General features: G+C 41.2%; 1 protein-coding gene across 12 annotated transcripts in view; it reads left to right on the top strand.

Annotated features, from left to right (window-relative positions):
- fryl (furry homolog, like) overlaps positions 1 to 23638 on the top strand; it is a 655772-nt gene that overhangs the window by 558274 nt on the left and 73860 nt on the right. For all 12 annotated transcript variants that reach the window (XM_068035582.1, XM_068035639.1, XM_068035630.1 and 9 more), the window contains 3 exons: positions 1686 to 1886; positions 12540 to 12710; positions 15420 to 15628. In XM_068035582.1, coding sequence (XP_067891683.1) covers positions 1686 to 1886; positions 12540 to 12710; positions 15420 to 15628 — 581 coding nt within the window. The remainder of the gene's footprint in view (positions 1 to 1685; positions 1887 to 12539; positions 12711 to 15419; positions 15629 to 23638) is intronic.

The following is a 23638-nucleotide window of genomic DNA, read 5'->3' on the forward strand; positions in this document are numbered from 1 at the left end:
ATTACCTCACATTTGACTCATTTTTGGATGTTCACTAGCCATGGCAGGTGATATTCTTTGGGGTCATTAAAGTGGAGAAAAGCATTTTGAAAACAACTTGGACGATATTGAATGTCAAGTTATTACCTAAATTACAAAAAATATAAACAAAAAAAAAATAAGTTGCACCAGATAAGGTTCCTTTGTTATTCAATTTGCTGGAAATAATGCACTTTGTGGTTCTAGCATTTATTGTACTGACTTACGATCTCTGTCGAATAAAAACTACTGGATTGATAGTCTGTAAATACATTTTATAAATATATTTCATATTACTGTTTATATACTAGTTAAATAAAGATGCTTGATAGTCAAAAGAAAATACGAAGAAGTTTGTAAACAATGTTCCGTCATGCAAGTTTAAATGAGCACGTTGGGAACTTTCTATATGTAATTACTGATTTAACTCCCTAATTATGATAGTAAAGATTAGACTTTCCTCCATAAAATAAATACCTTGGGCAGAAAGGCAGAGGAGGGATGTTTGAAAGACAAAAGGTATTCTAACGGAAATTGTTTGAGTTAACCTGGTTCTGAGCTTCTGAGGGTGGGACTTCAACCATGAGCAGGTAAAAGCTGTCATGTTTTCCAAAAACAAACTAGCTCGACAGTATGGCAACAGTATGTCAGCTGTGGAGTCTGAACAGTTCTACTGCCATAAATGTTAGCAATAGTTAAATAATATAGGTTAAATATATTTATCCAATATAATCTCCATATTTTCTCAGTGGTGTGTAACAATTATGTTGCAGAATCTAATGGTAGAAAATCAGTATGGTGCGATTTCATTTTTGACATGCAGTTGCTTACTGGTAACTTGAAAAAAATGCTCAGCCACCAGAAGGTGATGTCTTTAAACAGCATATGCAGCTTATGAAGAAGTGTTAAAATGATGAGCTGCACGTCCTGCATGTATTTTGTTACTTGAACTGTCACACCCTAACTAAACTGCCTATTAAATTCAATGTAATTGATGTTTGTTCAGATTAAGGCATACTCCTGTTTCTTACATCGTGCCAAATATTTCTCTTTTCTTACTTTTTAATGCTGGTCATCTCTTTTCCTCATTGCTAACCAGGAGCTGCAGGTAAGTTGCAGCCTGGTGCAGTGCTTTGTTGAGTTATTGTCTTGTGTGTGATAAATGTTGAATGTTCATGATATAGCGTTACTGTGTAGGGCCTTAGTGTTCTGTCTATATTTGTGTGCAAGTTTTGGCCCTTTCTAGGACATGCCTGTACATAAATGTTAAAAAATAACAAGTAATACATTAATGTAAAGCACCAGCTAACTTATGTTTTATGGGCAATTTTTAATGTTAACTAGTGTAAAATATGTTTAACTTTTGTAAATTGGTTATGTACTTACAGAAAGTACCATTATAGATTATAGCGAGCTTTGTGTTAATTAATGTTGTTGACTGCATGTTTTGTGTATTTTTGCACACTGTATTACTTGTGGGTATTTCAGTCAGTCAGTAGGGATTTACAACTGTATTGATATAAAGTGTTATGGAAATAAGCTACTTTTAGCACACCTGTAATGTATAATCCCGTGATTCTCTGGTAGCATTTAAGTTGATCTCATGCAACACAGTTTTAAAAAATGCTGCGTTAAGAAATAATAAATTAAAAGTAAAACTGTTGCAGGGTGAAAGCATGGACAACTTTAACTGGGGTGTGCGAAGACGTTCATTGGACAGCATTGAGAAGGGAGATACACCATCGCTCCAGGAGTTCCAGTATTCAGGAAGCACACCTAGCTTAAACTTAACCAATCAGGAGGACACTGACGAGTCATCTGAGGAGGAGGTACTGACTGCTAGTCAGATCTTAACCCGATCACAGATAGTAAGTCATTGTTTTTCTCTTGTGTTACACAGTCTTTTTTATATTTATAGTTTTGTTTGACACGTTCTGCTAATAGAGACATTGATTGAACTTTAGGAGGATGTGAATCTCTGAGATTTGTGTCAATTCCTTTTTTGATGTGATCCTGAAGTATCTGTTATTTTATCAAAATCTGGCTACTCGTGGGTCATAATTAGCATTGTAAGCTACTTTAAATTTCTGTTTCTCAGAAGAAAACCTTTTCTCAACTTTTTTTTTAAATCAGTAATTAGGATTGGGAAAGGAAATACACGAATTATCCATTTGGCACAAGACATTGCATGAAATATACATTTTAAAGTGTGTTTAGAAATTTTTGTTTAAAACATATACTAACCATGTTTACATGACTAAATCCCATACTACTTTATTATTTAAGTTTAGAAATTTCCTTTTATTATTTGACACTAGGGCAAACCATTGTCTCCCTACTGGTTGATTTAGAAAACTACCTTTTGTTTTTTGCTGGTGTTATATTTTTCCTTACAAGTCCCCAATGCAGCCTGCAGCTATTTAATAATTTGCTTAATTGGTAGTGAGATTTCTACACAGCTACCATCAATGCACGGTGGGACTAATCCTGCTGGTTTGCTTCTTTGTATAATATCATAGAATGGCTACAGTACAGAAGGAGGCCATTTGACCTGTCAAGTCAGTGCTGGCTCTTTGCAAGAGCCGTTTAGCTATTCCTGCTCCCCCACTCTTTCCCCATAATCCTGCAAATTTTCTCTCTTCTAGTACTTATCCATTTCCTTTTTAAAAGCCACAATTGAATCTGTCTCCACCACCCTTTCAGGCACTGCACTCCAATTTTTTCTCATGTCGCTTTCGGTTCTTTTGCCATTCGCCTTAAATCGGTGTCCTCTGGTTCTTGACCCTTCCACCAGTGGGACCAATTTCTGTCTGTCTAGACCTCTCATGATTTTGAACACCTCTATCAAATCTCTTCTCAACATTCCCTTTTCTAAAGAGAGTCATCCCGACTTCTCCAATCTGTCCATGTAACTGAAGTCCCTCATCTCTGGAACCATTGTTGTAAATCTTTTCTGCACCCTCTCTAATGCCTTCACATTCTTCATGCAATGCCCAGAGTAGTACACAATACTCCAGTTGAGGCCAAACCAGTGTTTTCTAAAAGGTTCGTCATAACTTCCTTGCTTTTTTACTCTATACCTCTATTTATAAAGCCCAAGATCCTGTATACCTTTTTAATCACTTTCTCAACCTGCCATACCACCTTCGAAGATTTGTGGACGTATACCCTTTGTACCTTTTAGTTTATCTTGCCTCTCCTCTTCTGACCAGAATGTATCACTTCACACATCACTGCATTAAATTTCATCTGCCACCTGTCTTCCCATTCCAACAACCTATGTCCTCTTGTAGTCTATCACTATCCTCCTCAGTTGACAATACTTCCAATTTTTACGTATTCTGCAAATTTTGAAATTGCGCCCTGTACACCCAAGTCTAGGTCATTAATGCGTATCAAGAAAAGCAGTGGTCTTGGCCTGGCCCCCGGGGGAACCCCACTATATGCCTTCCTCTAGTTAGAAAAACAACCATTCACCACTACTCTCTTGTTTCCTGTCACTCAGCCAACTTTGTATCCATACTGCCACCATCCCTCTAATTCCATAGGTTTCAACTTTGCTGACAAGCCTACTATGTGGCACTTTATCAAAGACATTTTTAAAGTCCATAGACACCACATCAACCACATTATTCTCATCTACCCTTTCTGTTACTTTGTCAAAAAAACTCAAGTTGGTTAAACATGATTTGCCTTTTACAAATCTGTGCTGGTTTTCCTTACATTTGTCCAAGTGACTGTTAATTTTGTCCCAGATTATCATTTTAAAAAGCTTTCCCACCGCTATGATTAAACTGACTGGACTGTAGTTTCTGGGTTTATCCTTGTATCCTTTTTTGAACAAGGGTGTAACATTTGCAAATCTCCAGTTTTCTGGCACCACACCCATATCTAAGGATGATTGGAAAATTATGGCCAGTATCTCAGCAATTTCCATCCTTACAATCCTCAGCATCCTCGCATGCATTCCATCCGGTACTGGTGACTTATCAACTTTAGGTACAACCAGCTTTACTAATATTTCCTCTTTGTCAATTTTTAGCCCATCCATTGTCTCAACCACCTCCTCATTTACCATGATTCCAGCATCATCTTCCTTAGTAATGGCAGGTGGAAAGTATTCATTTAGCACCTCAGCTATGTCCTCTGCCTCAATTTGTAGATCCTCTTTTTGGTCCCTTATCGGTCCCACCCCTCCTCTTACTACCATTTTACTATTTATATTCCTATAGAAGGTTTTTGGATTCCCTTTTATGTTAGTCCCTTCTCATACTCTCTGTCTCTCTTATTTCCTTTCTCACTTGCGCTCTGAACTTTCTATATTCAGCCTGTTTCGCACTTGTATTATCAACCTGACATCTGTCATACACATCCTTTTTCTGCTTCATCTTACTCCCTATCTCTTCCGGCAACCAAGGACCTCTGGCTTTGTTTCCCCTACCTTTCCCCCTCTTGCGAATGTACTTTAATTGCACCTGAACCATCATCTCTTTAAAGGCAGCCCATTATTCCGTTAAGGTTTTGCTTTCAATCTTTCATTCCAATTTATCCAGGATAGGTCTATTCTCAACCAACTGAAATTGGCCCTCCTCCAATTAAGTATTTTTGCTTTAGATTGCTCCTTTAGGGTGGATAGCAAGAAGCTTTTTCCCAGAGTGGGGGATTCAATTACTAGGGGTCACGAGTTCAAAGTGAGAGGGGAAAAGTTTAGGGAGGATCTGCGTGGAAAGTTCTTTACGCAGAGGGTGGTGGGTGCCTGGAACGCGTTGCCAGCGGAGGTGGTAGACGCAGGCACGATAGCGTCTTTTAAGATGTATCTAGACAGATACATGAATGGGCAGGAAGCAAAGAGATACAGACCCTTAGAAAATAGGTGACATGTTTAGATAGAGGATCTGGATCGGCGCAGGCTTGGAGGGCCGAAGGGCCTGTTCCTGTGCTGTAATTTTCTTTGTTCTTTGTTCTTTGTCCCTTTCCATAGCTAATGTATAACTTATGATATTATCTTCACCGTCCCCTAAATGTTCCCTTACTGCCACAAAATCATATCCAGCAACACCACCTTCCCCATTGGGCCAGAAACATACATACCAAGAAAATTCTCCTGAACACCCTTCACACTCTCAGTCCTTTATGCAATTATTATCCCATTCTATTTTGGGATAATTGAAGTCCCCCATTTTCACTATTCTATAGATTTTACACCTCTCTGTAATTTGCTCCTTTATATCTTTCCCACGAGTTGGTGGCCTATAGAATACACCCAGTAATGTAATGGCACCTCTCTTGTTTCTAACTCTAACCAAATAGATTGTTTCCTGGACCCCTCTAGGATATTCTTTCACTCCAGCAACATAATAGTCTCCTAAATCAATACTGCCACTCCTCCTTTCATTCCTTCCCTATCTTTCCTGAACACTTTGTATCCAGGAATATTTAGTACCCAGACCTGCCCTTTTTCGAGCCAGGTCTCTGTTACCACCACAACATAATATTCCGATGTACCTATTGTGCCTGCAGCTCACTAACCTTATTTACCACGCTTCACGTGTTTACATACATGGAGGTCCCGCCTTCCTCCAGAACCGGCCCCAATGTCCCAGGAATCCAAAGCCTGCCCTCCTGCACCATCTCTCTAGCCATGCATTCGTCTGCACTATCCTCTATTTCTGTACTCATTAGCGCAAAGTGCCAGGAGTAATCCTAAAATCAGTACTTTAGAGGTCCTGCTTGCTAATCTCATTCCTAGCTCCCTAAAATCTGCCTCCAGGACCTAATCCATCTTTCAACCTATATTGCTGGTACCGATATAGACCATGACCACTGGCTGTTCACCCTCCCCCGTCAAGGTGCTCTGCAGCTGTTCAGTGACATCCTTGACCCTGGCACCAGGGAGGCAACGTACCATCCTGGAATCATGTCTGGGGCCAGAGAAACACCTTTGTGTTCCCCTGGCTATGGAATTACCTATTGCTATTGTTTAACCAAATTTCCTGCTTCGCCCTCTAACTCCCCGCACAGCTGAGACACCTGTGGTGCCATGGACTTGGCTTTGGCTGCATTTCCCAGAGGAACTATTACTCTCGCCATTACTCAGAACTGAATACTGGTTGGAGAACAAGATGCACTCAAGGGACTCCTGCATTATCTTGACTGTGTGGCGGTCACCCATTTCCTCTTGAACTGCACACTCTTAAGCTACGGGATGACGACCTCCAGAAACATGCTATCCGCATAGCCTTCAGCCTCACAGATGCACTGCAGTGATTCCAGCTGCTGCTCAGGTTCTGAAGCCCAGATGATGCTTCCTGCACATATGGTTGTGCAGGGCAGGAGAAACTGGAGTTCCCACATGGTAGTTTGTGCACTCCATAAACTGAGGTGGAAATATTTTGTTCTCTGGCTCAGCAGGATTAGAGGCAGGGAGAGCATAAAATGAGGTGGGATGGTGGCGGCAGGTCCCTTGTTAAAAGGTACTTCGTGTCTGAACGAGGGACTTGAAATCAGGAAGGGAGTATCCCGCTGAGAGCCACCCCCCCTGCCCTTGCTAGTGACCCCCCCCCCCCCCAACACCCTCCTCCCCTGAAATCTCCATCCTGCGAGACCCCTCCCTCCCTGACCTACCTGTGGCTTGGGTCCACCGCCGCTCCTGGGCCTCCGGTAGGTGCTCCTCTAGCAGCAGCAGCCACTGCTTCCGCGCTGCAGCTTTCGGCCTCTGATTGGCCTGCAACTCTCCAAGGGCTGGACTTGTGGCAATGGGGTCCTTGATCCTGTGGGAGGCCTACTGCTGTTCCCTTAAGTGCCTGATTGATTGTCACTAGGTTCGGCAGGCCCTCCGGAGAAGAGGCGACCCGGGGATCTCGGCGCCACTTTTTCCAGACATCGAGACCCCAGTCGCCAGTATAAAATCCTGGCCTGAGATACTCTGCCATACGTCTATTTATCAGATTATTTACTAAATTAAGAGAAATAAACTTTAAATCTTAAATAAACTCACAATTTGGCTCCTTCTTTTGAACTGACTACTTTTTTTATAGGGAGGTTAACTTAAAAGTTGTTCAGAAACCATCATGATCTTGGTGGATTGAAAGGAAATGGTTAACAAAGTAAAAAGAATTTTGCTGATGCTGGAAATCCAAAACATTGTTAACAGTAATGACTTTTCTCTTGGGTGCAGAACAACCAAGTTTTCAGGAGACCAATAGTGTAATTTGCCTACTGCAATCATCATACTAAAACTAACCCATGTTTTTGATCCTTTCTTTCTGGTTCATTTCTTACATATGATTTCAGCAATCCAAACTGCAGCTTACCAAGTCCAGTTAGTCACATCACAGTTTTTCATTGTGTTCCTCCAGCCCCACAACCCTCCAAGATATCTGCGCTCCTCTAATTCTGGCCTTTTGTGCATCACTGATTTTAATTACTCCACCATTGGTGGCCACACCTTCAGTTGCCTAAGTACCAAGCTCTGGCATATCCTCCCTACACCTCTCCACCTCGCTTTCCTCCTTTAAGACACTCCTTAAAACCTACCTCTTTGACCAAGCTTTTGGTCATCTGACCCAATATCTCCTTTTGTGGCTTGATGTCATATTTTGTTTTATAATGCTTCTGTAAAATGCCTTGGGGCATTTTATTGCATTAAAGGCGCTTTATAAATGTAAGTTAACCATGTCATAAAACAACCTGCGATGTTCAGAATCTCATGTTTACAGTTGTGGACAGAACTGGATTGCTAATCACACAAGATGGTAGTGTAGCTGCTTCTGCTGATAGTGACTGACTACAACTAACTTAAATACTTATTCTCTGAAAATTACTGCAATTGATATATTTTCCTCACTGGGGCTTGGTAAGCTGCAGTTTGGATTGCTGAAATCATAAGTAAGAAATGAACCGGAAAGAAAGGATCAAAAATATGGGTTAGTTTCAGTATGATTGTTTTGAATGACTGCAGAAAGCAAATTACACTATTGATTTCCTGAAAACTTGGTTGTTCTGCACCCAAGGAAAAAGTCGTTTCTGTTGACAATGTTTTGGACAGGGACATATGTACTTCAATTCTTTAATTAGCAAAGTTTTAAAATGTTCCAAACGCTACATCTATATGATAACATAAATGATGCAGTGTAATGGTATAGATCATTATACCTAGTACTGGAAAATCTGGCATTAAATTTGGTCAGCTGTATATTTGACCCAGCACCAGGGCTCTAAAATTACAAGACTCTGCACTTGGCACAGCATCTGGAGAATTTGGTAATCTGGTGCAAAGGTCAGTGCAACCATTTTGCAGTGCTTTTGATTTTCTGAATATCGATGTTAAATGGATCTTATGGAATCATCAAATGATGCAACACAGGAGGAGACAATTTAGCCTCTTGTGCTTGTGTCAACTCTTTGGTACAGCTATCTAATTAATGTCACTTCCCAGCTCTTTCCCCATTTTTTCCCCCTTCCATGTAGTTATTTAGTTTTCTTTTGAATTTTAGTAATTAATCTGCTTTCACCACCCTTTCAAGCAGTGCATTCCAGCTCACTACAACACGCTGCGTTAAAAAATGTTTTGTCATGCCGCTTCTGATTTGTTTTGCCAATCATATTAAACTTGCGCTACAGTTGTTTACGAATCTGCACCAAGAGCAATTTTGCAGTTTAGTTATAAAAAAAAAAGAGGCATATTGCTTGATCAAGAAGGCAGGAAGCTTTTCTCCCTGGCCTCCACTCAGGATTATCTGAACCAGCTGCTCTAAGCTGAAGGAAACCAATGTATTTTTACAATTTTTTTTATTTTTATTGTTTCTCTGTGTTTGGGCAGCAGTTGGGTCTACCTTGCACTTTGACCAAAAGGCTCAGATAACATTGAGAGCTCACAGGGAACAGACCAACATCTCAATATAACTGATCTACCAGGTTGTTGCAGGTTTATCAAACATAAAAAAAGAAAGATTTGCTGCACAGAAGGAGGCCATTCGACTCACTTTTTCCAGCCAAAAAAGACACATCCAGCCGATCCCAGTTTCCAGCTCTTGGTCAGTAGACCTCGCGATTACAGCAGCTCAAGTGCATATCCAAGTTTTTTTTAAAAAGTACAATAAGGGTTTCTGCATCTACCACCCTTTCAGTGGCAGTGAATTCCAGATCCCCTTCACCCTCTGTGTGAAATAAGTACTCTGCGACTCCCCTCTAATGCTTCTACCAGTTACTATTAAATCTATGCTCCCTGGTTATTGACCTCTCTGCTAACAGAAATAGGTCCTTCCCATCCACTTTATCTAGACCCTTAAAATTTTATATATCTCAATTAAATCTTGCCTTAGCCACCTCTGCTCCAAAGAAAACAACCCCAGCCTATCCAAGTATTCCTAATAGCTAAAATTCTCCATTCCTGGCAACATCCTCATAAGTCTCCTCTGCACCCTCTCTAGTGCCATCACATCCTTCCTGTAATGCGGTGACCAGAACTGTACACACCACTTCAGCTAGTGTTTTATACAGTTCTAGCATCGCCTCCCTGCCCTTGTGATCTAGGACTTGGCTAATAATGGAAGGTATCCCGTATACCACCTTAACCACCTTATCTACCTGTCCTGCTACCTTCAAGGATCTGTGGACATGGTATCTAAGGTCCCTCTGTTCCTCTACACTTCTCAGAATCCTACCATGTAATGTGCATTCCTATGACTTGTTTGTCCTCCTCAAATGTGTCGCCTCACACTTGTCTGCATTGAATCCCATTTGCCATTTTTCTGGCCACCTGACCAATCTATTAATATCTACCTGCAGTCTACAGCTTTCTTCCTCACTATCAGCCACATGGCAAAATTTCATATCATCTGCAAACTTCTTGATCATGTCCCCTACGTTTCAGTCTAAATTATTAATACATAGCAAGGGACCCAGTACTAAGCCCTGTGGAAATAGCCTTTGAATCACAAAAACGCCTGTTCACCATTACTGTTTGCTTCCTGCCACTGAGCCAATTTTGGATCCAACTTGCCATTTTCCCTTAGATCCCATGAGCTTTTAATTTTCTGACCAGTCTGCCATGTGGGATCTTGTCAAAAGCCTTGCTAAAATCCATTTTGACTATATCAACCGCACGACCCTCATTAACACTCCTTATTGGATCAGTCAAGTTAGTCAGATACGACCATCCCTTAACAAATCCATGCTGACTATCCTTGATTAATCTGTGCATTCCTAAATGATGAGTTTCACTGTATCTGAGAATTTTTTTCCAACAATTTACCCAGCCCTGAGGTTAGGCTGACTGGCCTGTAATTACTCAGTCTATCCCTTTCTCCCTTTTTAAACAATGACACAATGTTAGCAGTCCTCCAGGCAATGCCTGCAATCAATGAGGACTGGAAATTTCTGGTTAGAGTTTCTGCTGTTTTCCCCCTTACTTCCCATAGCAGCCTGGGATACGGCTCATCCGGCCCTGATGATATATCCACTTTCAAGGATGTTAAGCTCCTTAATATTTCCTCCCTCACTATGTTTATCTGTCCAATTTTTCACATTCCTTCTGCTTAACTGCCATGTCTCTTGTGAAAACAGATGCAAAGTATTCATTAAGGACCATGTCCACATCTTCTACCTCCACACACGTGTTACCTTTTTGGTCTCTAATTGTCCCTACTCTTTCCTTAGTTATCCTTTTGTTCTCTGTGTATTCATAAAATGTTTTGGGGTTTCCTTAATTTTACTTGCATATTATTTTTTTCATGCTCTTTTTACTTTCCTAATTTACTTTTTAATTTCATTCCTGGACTTTCTATACTCTTCTAGGCTTTTTGCAGTCTTGAGCTTTTGACATTGACATAAGCTTTCTTTTCTTACCTTATCCTACACTGTATGCTCTTTGACATCCAGGGGGGCTCTAGATTTGGGTTCCCACCCTTTTTCTTTGTGGAAACATTATTTGTTCTCAACCTTCTATCTCCTCCGTGAATACCTCCCATGGCACGACACAGATGTACCGTCAAGTAGCTGTTTCTAGTCCGTTGTTTCCAGTAAAAATAGCCTCCTCCCCCACTGCACAGCTGAGCCACCAGTGGTGCTGTGGCCTTGGCTCTGGCTGTATTCATAGAGTCATAGTCATTTACGGCACAGAAGGAGGCCATTCAGCCCATTGAGTCCATGCCGCTCTCCAAGGAACAATCCAGTCAGGCCCCCGCTCAATCCCCGTAGCCCTGCAAGTTTATTTCCATCCAATTTCCTTTTGAAGTCATTGGTCTCTGCTTCTACCACCCTTGTGGTAGCAAGTTCCAGGTCATTAACACCCACTGCATAAAAAAGTTCTTCCTCATATTCCCCAGAGGAACCATTGCCCTCAGCAGTATTCAGAACTGAATATCGGTTGGAGAGCGAGATTCAGTCAAGGGACCCCCACACTACCTGCCTGGTCCTGCTGGACTGCCACCCATTCCCTCTCTGCCTGCACACCCTCAATCTGCGGAGTGACCACCTCGAGAAATTATCCACATAGCTCTCGGCCTCACTGCACCACAGTGATGCCAGCTGCTGATCAAGCTCCAGAACCTAGCACGTGCGGTTGTCCAGGACACAAGAAGTTTCCTGACATTCCCACGTGGAACAGGATGTTCATTCCACAGAAATAAGGTGCCCTGCCCATGCCTCTATTGATTAGACTAACTAAACTTAGCAGAAATAAACTGAAGACTATTAAAAAAAAAAACACTGAACAGCTACTCAACAGTCTGCAACTTCCCTTGTGCTGACGTCACATTCCCGCTAACTCCACTTTGCTGCTCTGCCCCCGAACCCCCTCAGATTCATGTTGTTTACATCCAGACTCTCCAATTGAGGCCTACTGCCTACCCTCACTCTTTATCCTGCTCTGCCCCCAAACTCCCTTCAGGTCCCCGCTCTTCACCTCTGGGCTGTAGTTATAAAAATATCAGCAATTTGCGAAATTGGCTGTTGAACTGTTAGACAGTATAACTTATAGTTCAATGAATGACCAATTAAAAAGAGCTCAAACAAGTCAAAATGATTGTAGAATAACTCTAATGTGCTGGCTGCTGAATAATTTATGCAGTGCTGCCACTCACTGTTCATACAGTTTTTTTTATTTAGTTATTTAGGTTTCCATTTATGTATTGCATATAGACGAAGTGAGAGTTCAACACCAAAACCCATGATTTCAGGTTTAAAAACTATTGAAACTCCTGGCATTTATGTGCACACGTGTCCATGCGTCAGCATGCAATTTTTGGACAGTAGGAACCAATTTGTTTTCTCAATTCTGACAGTTAACTATTTGAATGTTTAGTAACAACTTAGATAGTAGCCACTGGTATCATACATTGTTTAAATGTTCGGCATCAAATTTTGTTTCTGGTGCACCATGCCATTTAATTTTTAGTTTTTCAGATGGTAATAACTTTTATATTTGAGTTTTTTTCCCTTGGTGTAGTTAAGCTCTAGTATAAGAACTTAAATTCCTATGGCTTTATTCTCACTTGTAATTTCCTGTATGTTTCCCTTAGCTAAACAGTGATTCAGCAATAGATGATGCTGCTCCAAACCATGTGGATTCCCTGCTGCAGTCAAGAGACACAGCAACCAATGTGGTGTCTGAAGAAGCACCACTGCCTAGAGCTGAAACCCCAAATTTAGAGACACCTCTTCCAGATAGCGCTAACAACCAGCTGCCTGAGGTGGGAAGCAATATGGGTAGAAATATGGGTTGGTGCATGGCTGATTTGGGATCTTTCTAATGCTGTTTATTCCTTGTATATTTCTGCACTGAAAGTTGATTAAACATTGCAGATTCACGGAACCATATGAAGTTTTAATATTTTTAACCTGTGACAGTATTTAGACAAGATGTGTGTGTCATAAGATCCCTAAAGGGTTGTCTTTAGACGCATGAATTGTTTGCACAGGTTAAAAAGTCCTCCTTTTGTATAATACACTTATATAGCACTTTTGCAGAGGTATAATTTAAAGAAGAAACCTGCATTCTCTCTCAGTGGTCCCTCCTGTGGTCTTCAAGGTTGATGGTGATTTTTCTAAGCAGCTAATTCAAGAAATCTGATTATGGCTTGGCAATGTTAATCTTTTCCTGGCTTTGCATATTTCTCTGTGATTGGGGGTTGAGATTGCAGCTACTAGCCTCAGGCTTGCTGTGTTAGCATATCATCTATGTCATTTATCCTTAAAATGGCAATGTATTGACCTATGGAATAAGGCTGATTAGTGTCACCTTTGGGGCTAAACCTGATTTGTAAGTATTATAACATTCCTTTTTTACTACAGTTAGAGCCTAATATAAGTTTGATTATTTGTGTCTAGCAGCTTTAATTTGCTTATTTTTAATATATAAATTTTGTAACTAAGAATCCTACCAAAATGGTAAATGTTATTTAAGCATTTGGGCATAGAGCTATAATTGTTGATTTCCTTTCTTTTTTATGAAGGAAGGGTGTATTTTCAAAGTGGGAGGCAGTAATGCAGATAGTTAAACATTTCTCATTTTTGTACCTGTTGACTGCATCAAACACCTACAAATCAAATAAAACATAGGTACGATGCAGAGTAAATCTTTTACTCTGCCTCAACAAAGTGCCTTAAAACAAACTTGACCAGTGTCAAGTTTACACATTCCCACACCAAATATCCTGTGGATTCTGAGCAAGACTGACAATTTAGGGACAATTGTTGGTACTAAATTGTGGGACAGTTTTATATTGTGGACTTGTACCCACTTGGAACAATTTGTAGCCTAATCTGTGATGAGTAACATTTTATGAGTTGTGGCAGAGAGACAAAACCTAAATTCCAGTGTACTATGCATTATTTCTGGCCAGAAGAACAGTCAGTGTCTTTCCATTGCTGCTGTTGAACAGGCTAGTGATTTAGATTAAAATCCAGCTGGAGTGATACCATGCTGTCTTATTATTCTTCCTTTTTCTTCAATTTCCACAAAAATCCCTACTTCTAGGAAATAAATGGAACTTTCTTTCAGGCTTGTACTTGATATTGTGATGTATTTTGTATGTGAAATCACTGGTGAGCCTCTGTGTCTACCAAATGACACTGCCAATTTTAGTTATGCTACCTGTGGTAGTTACAATGCCAGAGCACTCAACCTCCCACTCTCTCTCCAAATTATGAAAACTTGAATTTGGATCCAATCTTGATTTTATATTTGGTTTCCTGGAACAGTAGGCTCATCTGTTTTGGTCAGGTTCTTAGTAAAATCCCAGTGGGTCAGTTAAGGTTCAGGATTGATGTTGCCCACAAAGAAGGTCACAAACTGGAGCAATCCATCTATAAGCCTGAGATGATTGGTCTGGTTAGAGAGGGAAGAAAATGTAAAGAAAATCACACCAGAGAAAGACAAATATATTTCTAGCTACTATCTCTACCCTTGTGGTTACTCCTCATAACCCTACTGATTATTGCACTTATCATTGGATTTGATTGTGTAACTCCATAACTGGTAGTATAAGACAGATGTCTTGCCTATAACTGTACAAATATTAGGGCTGCTTTAATTCAAAAGGAAACCTTTATAATGGCAGTAAAGGATGTCTCTGTACTGATGAGAAGATATCATTCTGCTGTCCATTGTTTTTTGATGCATTATTGTAGCAGTATAATTCCTGAAGCAATGAAACAAGTACCTGATTGATCCCCTTTTATAGCCAGATTGCTTACAAATGTAAACAAAATATAAAAATCAATAATGTTAAAATTATATTTAGCAAAATGTATTTTATTTCTAAATCTTTTATTAATTGTTGTTGAGCTTTAGAAAAAACATGTTTTTATTGTTGATGTGTTTCCCATGTTTTACACCTTCTTTGACTGAGAGGTGATCAGCTCCCTGTTCTACCCCAGAATCAGTCAGGTGCACAGGAGTGTCCGTCAGGTGACTTTCCTTTTGAGTTTTATTTTCCCTCTCTAGAGAAAAACCTGTCCTTCACTCGGTGCATTCCCCGACTGCAGCATGTCTTCTCTTAACTTATCTTGTGGGGATCATGGGCTTCACCAAGCTGCCCATCTGGTTTAATGGATCTTGATTTTTGTTTTTGCTCTGCTTGTAAAAAGGCTAATTTCTCCACAGTTTTTCAGTGGCCATCTGTGTCTCTGTTGATTGCTGTCAATTGGACCTCATTTAAGTTTCCAAACCAAAGAGCAAGCAGCATAAATATTGTCAGCATTTAGAAAACAAAATTTACTGCTGTTTATTTTTCCTGAAAGCGTTAAGCTGTTCCTAAGTAATGATAAGGCTGCAATTGTTAATCTTAAAATTTTACAATTTAGGTTAGGATATATTACCAAATTTTTTATGTAATTGAGAAAATAACAGCAGCAAATCATGTTCGGTGCTGTATTTCTAGTTTTGTATTTGATTGCAGGATGCCAATGCAATTGTGAAGGATGAACTGGCTAGCACTGTTGGTGATGACACAGGTTCAGGCATCAACCAAGAATCCCAGAAGTTTCAAGAGACTCTTGCTCCTGGGAGTTCCCCAGAGTCCATCTGTGAAGATGATGTCACCCTTGCCCTTAAAGAGCTGGATGAGAGATGTGAAGAGGAGGAGGCAGATCTTTCAGGACATTCAAGGTAGTTACTTCAATATTACTTAGCTAAGACAAGAGAAAGGATACTATGCGCAGTTATTCTTTCCAGCTAGTGCATTATTTTTTGTTGGTACATTTTGTGCTGCCTGAAATTGAAGGAGTAAGAGTCATGTCGTTGCAAACCCACTGCAGCATATATAATGGCCCAGATTTTGCGAGTAACAGCGAAGAAATAGCGCTCGCCACTGACCACAAAGAAGGTTGCCCACAAAGGTTTAGTGGGCTGTAGAGCATTGATTTCCCCTACTCTACCATGACTTTGAATCTGGCGCTATCTGTCGGGGAACTGTGGCATCCAGCAACAGTGAAGTCATCAAGCAGGCTGTTTAGCCAATCAGATTGAAGAATTCTCACAGACCAAAAACCAGGAAGTAAAAAACAGATTATATTCACTTTTAAATCATTTTGAAGATGTGAAATTAAGATTGGGGCATACACATGGGATTAAGATAGAAGCTAAATCACATTTTTTTTTTAATTACTACTTTAAAAATAATGGAGTTTTTAAATGTTAATTTGAGGGAATGATGCTCCACAATTCTAAAATTAGCCCTTCAGGGCCAGAGAGGTTTTTCGGCAGTAATTATGACTTGGTATGCTGTTTAAAAACTCAGTTACCCCTTATTTAACATATTCAATGGCTTTTACAATGAGAAATGTGTCAAAAGTTGAAATTCACATCAATTCACTGATTGTGTTGATTGAATCTGCAAAGACTGAAACAGCGCACCCTGCTGAGCAGCGTATCACAGCAACTTCCAGATTTCCATGTTTAACTGCGCATGTGTGGGTGTTAAAAGGTGCTGTCAGTTTTACACAGTGAATACAGTGAACGCTGATGGTTTTGCCATCATTAGAACCCCAAATTCCAGGCCATTGATGTGGATTGAGTATTTAAATATCATGGTCAGAATAGAAAGAAACACAGTTCCAAAACAATTTTAAATCAAGGTTACATAATATGATCATGGAATTATATGGAGCTGATCATGTGGCATTAGTTTGATGCTTACCACAGGATAAATAGTAATAATCAACACAAGATTTTTAAACTCCTTTCAAACAAGTGGCACAATGATACAGCCAGTTTATACATTATATTCTCCATTGAAATTATCCATACACAACCTTCAAAGTAATTTTGATTTTATTTGGGTATTTTTAAAAAAAAAAATAGGATCAGCTTGATTTATTTTCAGTTTTGTGTTTATCATATATATATTAGCACCTGTGCTATTCCAGTTCTCTTTCAAAGTGTTGTTTCATTCTGCTGGGTATAAAATCCATAAGCCCTGTATTAGATTCTGTAAATCTCTTTACCTTCTCTAATCCAAGGAGAGCATTCAGAGGAAAACAAAACCTCCAGCAGCTTCAACCATTTTTTAAGCCATTTCCTGAGGATTTCTGTAGCTGGTGGAATTGCACTTAATTCCTCATTATTTGCAAGTGAAATATTTATGTATAAATAAGCCATCATCCAAAGAGGATGTCATAGGATATTGTCTCTATGACTGAAGTTGCAAGGTAGCTGCACCAGTTATATGATTTTAATTGTGCGTATATAACTTTTTGTTCTCAATTCCTGCCTCATTTTCTTTTTTTAAAAATCTGAGTCACTGTTCTAATGAAGGGTGGAAACTTGGATTTAAAGATGTTGCTTGTGTGATACCTTGCTTTGTATAAGTATAGTAGTTAGCTTAGTGAGACGTTTAATTTATGTAAGTCTTTTCCAAAATGTTATTGCAATTTCCCTTCAACACTTCTATCCCCAGTTCTCAGCATTGATCCTTCAGCTTCAGAGCACGGCTGTTATTTTTGTCCATTATATTCTTTGGCCAACCCGAAGTATTTGTCCCAGTCAGAAGTTGTTTAGATTTGCATCTTTTGTCACGAAGCCTTTCCGGCAAAAGATGTGCAGTCTAATCCAAACTTTAAAGCACTGGCAAAAACTGCAAATAAACAAAAACATTGAGCTTAGGATGTAGGAGCGTTGCCTATCTTTGGATCACTCTACATCAGAAGTAATGTTCAAACTAGAATTCCATGTCCATTCACAAAGCTGGGAAGAAGAACTTGATGTCATGAGCGCCTTCTGTAACTCGCATACATTTTCAATAACGGCTGAAGCAGAAATAACCACTGTGTCATTTTGCACCAGTAGAATGACCCTTTCTTTCTCAGAGTATGGGTACTAAAACAGTCCCCCATTAGAACATGTTGTTTGGTCCAGAGGGTTTGGCTGTCACACTCATACTCCAGTGTTTCATACCCAATGCTCCCGCTAAGCTGCACAATCATACAGCAGCCTGATACGTACCATGCAGGCCTTGTTCTGTGATGAAGCATGTGTGCGGCCACGTAAAAAAATTTAAAGGGTCAGCACACTGGAAGGAATATTAAAGGGAACATACCATGTGAGGTTTGTTGCTTGATTCCTTGGGTTGATCTTCAAAGTATTAATTTCTCTGCTTAGTGAGACTCTGCATTTTATAGAATCTGTGACAAAGGGGATAAACTAATAGAAGGAACAAAAATACAGGTTCCAAATCTCAAGGAACCTCTTCTGAAGGTACTTCCAAGAAGGAAGGTTTTTAAAGAAAGAACTTACATTTCTATAGTGCCTTTGGCAAACTCAGGACATCCCAAAGCACTTCACAGCAAGTGAAGTACTTCTGAAATGTTGTCACTGCAGTAATGTACGAAAACGTGGCAGTCAATTTCTGCACAACAAGAACAAAGAACAGTACAGCACAGGAACAGGCCATTCGGCCCTCCAAGCCTGCGCCGATCCTGATGCCTGCCTAAACTAAAACCTTCTGCACTTCCGGGGCACGTATCCCTCTATTCCCATCCTATTCATGTATTTGTCAAGATGCCTCTTAAACGTCGCTATCGTACCTGCTTCCACCACCTCCCCCGGCAACAAGTTCCAGGCACTCACCACCCTCTGTGTAAAGAACTTGCCTCGCACATCCCCTCTAAACTTTGCCCCTCTCACCTTAAACCTATATCCCCTAGTAACTGACTCTTCCACCCTGGGAAAAAGCTTCTGACTATCCACTCTGTCCATGCCGCTCATAACTTTGTAAACCTCTATCATGTCGCCCCTCCACCTCCGTCGTTTCAGTGAAAACAATCCAAGTTTATCCAACCTCTCCTCATAGCTAATGCCCTCCAGACCAGGCAACATCCTGGTAAACCTCTTCTGTACCCTCTCCAAAGCCTCCATGTCCTTCTGGTAGTGTGGCGACCAGAATTGCACGCAATATTCTAAGTGTGGCCTAACTAAAGTTCTGTACAGCTGCAGCATGACTTGCTAATTTTTATACTCTATGCCCCGACCGATGAAGGCAAGCATGCCGTATGCCTTCTTGACTACCTTATCCACCTGCGTTGCCACTTTCAGTGACCTGTGGAGCTGTACGCCCAGATCTCTCTGCCTGTCAATACTCCTAAGGGTTCTGCCATTTACTGTATACTTCCCACCTGCATTAGACCTTCCAAAATGCATTACCTCACATTTGTCCGGATTAAACTCCATCTGCCATTTCTCCGCCCAAGTCTCCAACCGATCTATATCCTGCTGAATCCTCTGACAATCCTCATCACTATCCGCAACTCCACCAACCTTTGTGTCGTCCGCAAACTTACTAATCAGACCAGCTACATTTTCCTCCAAATCATTTATATATACTACAAACAGCACAGGTCCCAGCACTGATCCCTGCGGAACACCACTAGTCACATCCCTCCATTCAGAAAAGCACCCTTCCACTGCTACCCTCTGTCTTCTATGACAGAGCCAGTTCTGTATCCATCTTGCCCGCTCACCTCTGATCCCGTGTGACTTCACCTTTTGTACCAGTCTGCCATGAGGGACCTTGTCAAAGGCTTGACTGAAGTCCATATAGATAACATCCACTGCTCTTCCTTCATCAATCATCTTTGTCACTTCCTCAAAAAACTCAATCAAATTAGTGAGACACGACCTCCCCTTCACAAAACCATGCTGCCTCTCACTAATAAGCTCATTTGTTTCCAAAAGGGAGTAAATCCTGTCCCGAAGAATCCTCTCTAATAATTTCCCTACCACTGATGTAAGGCTCACCGGTCTATAATTTCCTGGATTATCCTTGCTATCCTTCTTAAACAAAGGAACAACATTGGCTATTCTCCAATCCTCTGGGACCTCACCTGCAGCCAATGAGGATGCAAAGATTTCTGTCAAGGCCCCAGCAATTTCTTCCCTTACCTCCCTCAGTATTCTGGGGTAGATCCCATCAGGCCTTGGGGACAATCTACCTTAATGCTTTGCAAAACACCCAACACTTCCTTCTTTTTGATAATGAGATGACTGAGACTATCTACACTCCCTTCCCTAGGCTCATCATCCACCAAGTCCTTCTCTTTGGTGAATACTGATGCAAAGTATTCATTTAGTACCTCGCCCATTTCCTCTGGCTCCACACATAGACTTCCTTCTCTGTCCTTGAGTGGGCCAACCCTTTCCCTAGTTACCCTCTTGCTCTTTATATACGTATAAAAAGCCTTGGGATTTTCCTTAATCCTGTTTGCCAATGACTTTTCATGACCCCTTTTAGCCTTCCTGACTCCTTGCTTAAGTTCCTTCCTACTGTCTTTATATTCCTCAAGGGATTCGTCTGTTCCTAGCCTTCCAGCCCTTACGAATACTTCCTTTTTCTTTTTGACTAGGCTCACAATATCCCGCGTTATCCAAGGTTCCCGAAACTTGCCAAACTTATCCTTCTTCCTCACAGGAACATGCTGGTCCTGGATTCTAATCAACTGACATTTGAAAGACTCCCACATTTCAGATGTTGATTTACCCTCAAACAGCCGCCCCCAATCTAAATTCTTCAGTTCCTGCCTAATATTGTTATAATTAGCCTTCCCTCAATTTAGCACCTTCACCCGAGGACTACTCTTATCCTTATCCACAAGTACCTTAAAACTTATGGAATTATGGTCACTGTTCCCGAAATGCTCCCCTACTGAAACTTCGACCACCTGGCCGGGCTCATTCCCCAATACCGGGTCCAGTACGGCCCCATCCCTAGTTGGACTATCTACGTATTGTTTCAAGAAGCCCTCCTGGATGCTCCTTACAAATTCTGCCCCATCCAAGCCCCTAGCACTAAGTGAGTCCCAGTCAATATAGGGGAAGTTAAAATCACCCACCACTACAACCCTGTTAGCTTTACATCTTTCCAAAATCTGTCTACATATCTGCTCCTCTACCTCCCGCTGGCTGTTGGGAGGCCTGTAGAAAACCCCCAACATCGTGACTGCACCCTTCCTATTCCTGAGCTCCACCCATATTGCCTCGCTGCACAACCCCTCCGAGGTGTCCTCCCGCAGTACAGCTGTGATATTCTCCTTAACAAGTAATGCAACTCCCCCACCCCTTTTACATCCCCCTCTATCCCGCCTGAAGCTTCTAAATCCTGGAACATTTAGCTGCCAATCCTGTCCTTCCCTCAACCAAGTCTCTGTAATAGCAACAACATCATAGTTCCAAGTACTAATGCAAGCTGTAAGTTCATCTGCCTTACCTGTTATACTTCTCGCATTGAAACAAATGCACTTCAGACCACCAGTCTCGCTGTTCTCCGCAACATCTCCCTGCCTGCTCTTCCTCTTAGTCTTACTGGCCTTATTTACTAGTTTATTTCACTTGCTGTCCTACTGCTCTGGTTCCCACCCCCCTGCCACACTAGTTTAAACCCTCCCGAGTGACGCTCGCAAACCTCGCAGTCAGGATATTTGTGCCTCTCCAGTTTAGATGCAACCTGTCCTTCTTGTACAGGTCCCATCTGTCCCTGAAGAGATCCCAATGGTCCAGATATCTGAAACCCTCCCTTCTACACCAGCTGTTCAGCCACGTGTTTAGCTGCACTGGCACGTGGCACAGGGAGTAATCCCGAGATTACAACCATAGAGGTCCTGTCTTTTAACTTTCTACCTAACTTTTTAACTAACTCCCTAAACTCCCCCTGCAGGACCTCATCACTCTTCCTGCCTATGTCGTTGATACCGATGTGCACCACAACCTCTGGCTGTTCACCCTCCCCCTTCAGAATGCCCCTTGTCCGTTCAGAGACATCCTTGACCCTGGCACCAGTGAGGCAACATACCATCCTGGAGTCTCTTTCATGTCCACAGAAGTGCCTATCTGTGCCCCTGACTATAGAGTCCCCTATTACTATTGCTCTTCTGCGCTTTGTCCCTCCCTGCTGAACAACAGTGCCAGCCGTGGTGCCACTGCTCTGGCTGCTGCTGTTTTCCCCTGATAGGCCACCCCCCCAACAGTATCCAAAACGGTATACTTGTTAGAGAGGGGGATAGCCATAGGGGATTCCTGCACTGACTGCCCCTTCTAGTGGTCACCCATCTATCTGCCTGCACCTTGGGTGTAACCACGTTTCTAAAACTCCTATCTATGACACTTTCTGCCACCTGCATGCTCCTAAGTGCATCCAGTTGCCGCTCCAACCAATCCATGTGGTCTGTGAGGAGCTGCAACTGGGTACACTTCCTGCAGATGTAGTCATCCAGAACACTGGAAGTGTCACGGACCTCCCACATCTCACAGGTGAAGCACTTCACCCCTCTAACTGACATTTCTAGCACTAATTAATAAATTAATTTAAAATCAATAAATACTTATTCAATCCTTACTAAATTGTTATAATTAACCATATGGTCCCAAGTGCTACTGGGTTCCACATACAGCATTGAGATAAGGATCAATATTAGCCAGGCGACCAGGAGAATTCCCAACTCTTTGAATAAGACCATCGGAACTTCTAAATCCAGCTGAGAGAACAAATCAGATTTCCATTTATCTCCCATTCAAAAGGCAGCACATTCAGCAGTGCGGGCTCCTTCAGTACTCTGCTAAAGCATTAGCCCAGATTATGTTCCTGGAGTGAGCCACAGTTGACATCATTTAGTTCTACTCCTTGAATTAGTAACTGGAATAATGAAGAAACTTGCATCATGTGTTAATGTACTTGTATTATCTTAGCTTTTTCAGGGGGCAGCGAATTGGTTTTGTTCAATGGATTATGTTTTCCCATACCTTTAGGTCCCACCTCATTTCTATACCTTACACTTCAGGACATGTATTGGTTGAAGAAAGATATTTTAATACCAGTCAATACAACGAGGATCCTATTGGTCACTCTGAAATTTAGAACATTGCATCCTCAAAAAACATTTTATGTGAATAATAACCTGGATTGCACTAAAACTTGACCTTACACCCTACAAATTCTGTCAGAAGTATTAAGGATCGCCTTTCATCCACTGGCTTTCCAGAATTTGCTTTTTGATCGCTCTTGGGGAAGTGCAAAAAAAAATTAGGAACGCATTCTGCTCGTGACTGGTCAGGATAGCAAACTACACTACTGATAGAATGTTGCATACTCTGCTTGTTGCCAGTTTATCCATTTTATTCAACATTTGAACCAAGAATCACAAGCATGCTATCCAAGGCAAAAGGCCTGTGCCTCTGGTGGAGTCCAAAAGATTCACTGCTTTAGGGAAAGGTGACGAGGTACCAAGTAATATGTAACTTAGGATAGCAAGGGTAGTAACTCAATTTAAATTTTTATGATTCCTGTATTGTGACTGAAGTAAGACAAGACTCATTGCATCACTTCTTACTCTACAGCATACTTTGAGGATCTCCAAAATATGGAACTCTTTGTCTCCGCAAGCCTTCCTTTTCTCCTGCACTCAGTGGGGGCTTTTAAAACCCAGGCTTGGCTGTAGCTGAGTACTGCTGTTTGATTTGTCTCTAAGCATACTTTTTTTTCAACCTTGATTTCCTGAACTATTGGCCTTGCTGAGATTTATTATAAAATTGCTGCAACTATTAGATGAGAGATCTTAAAATTTGGTATCCAGTGTCCCACAGAAAGCCTTCCAGTTGCGTGAAGCTCAAGTACAAAACTCCAGCCAGTTAAGA

The sequence above is a fragment of the Heterodontus francisci genome, chromosome 1, assembly GCF_036365525.1.
Source record: "Heterodontus francisci isolate sHetFra1 chromosome 1, sHetFra1.hap1, whole genome shotgun sequence".
Classification (NCBI taxonomy): Eukaryota; Metazoa; Chordata; class Chondrichthyes; order Heterodontiformes; family Heterodontidae; genus Heterodontus; species Heterodontus francisci.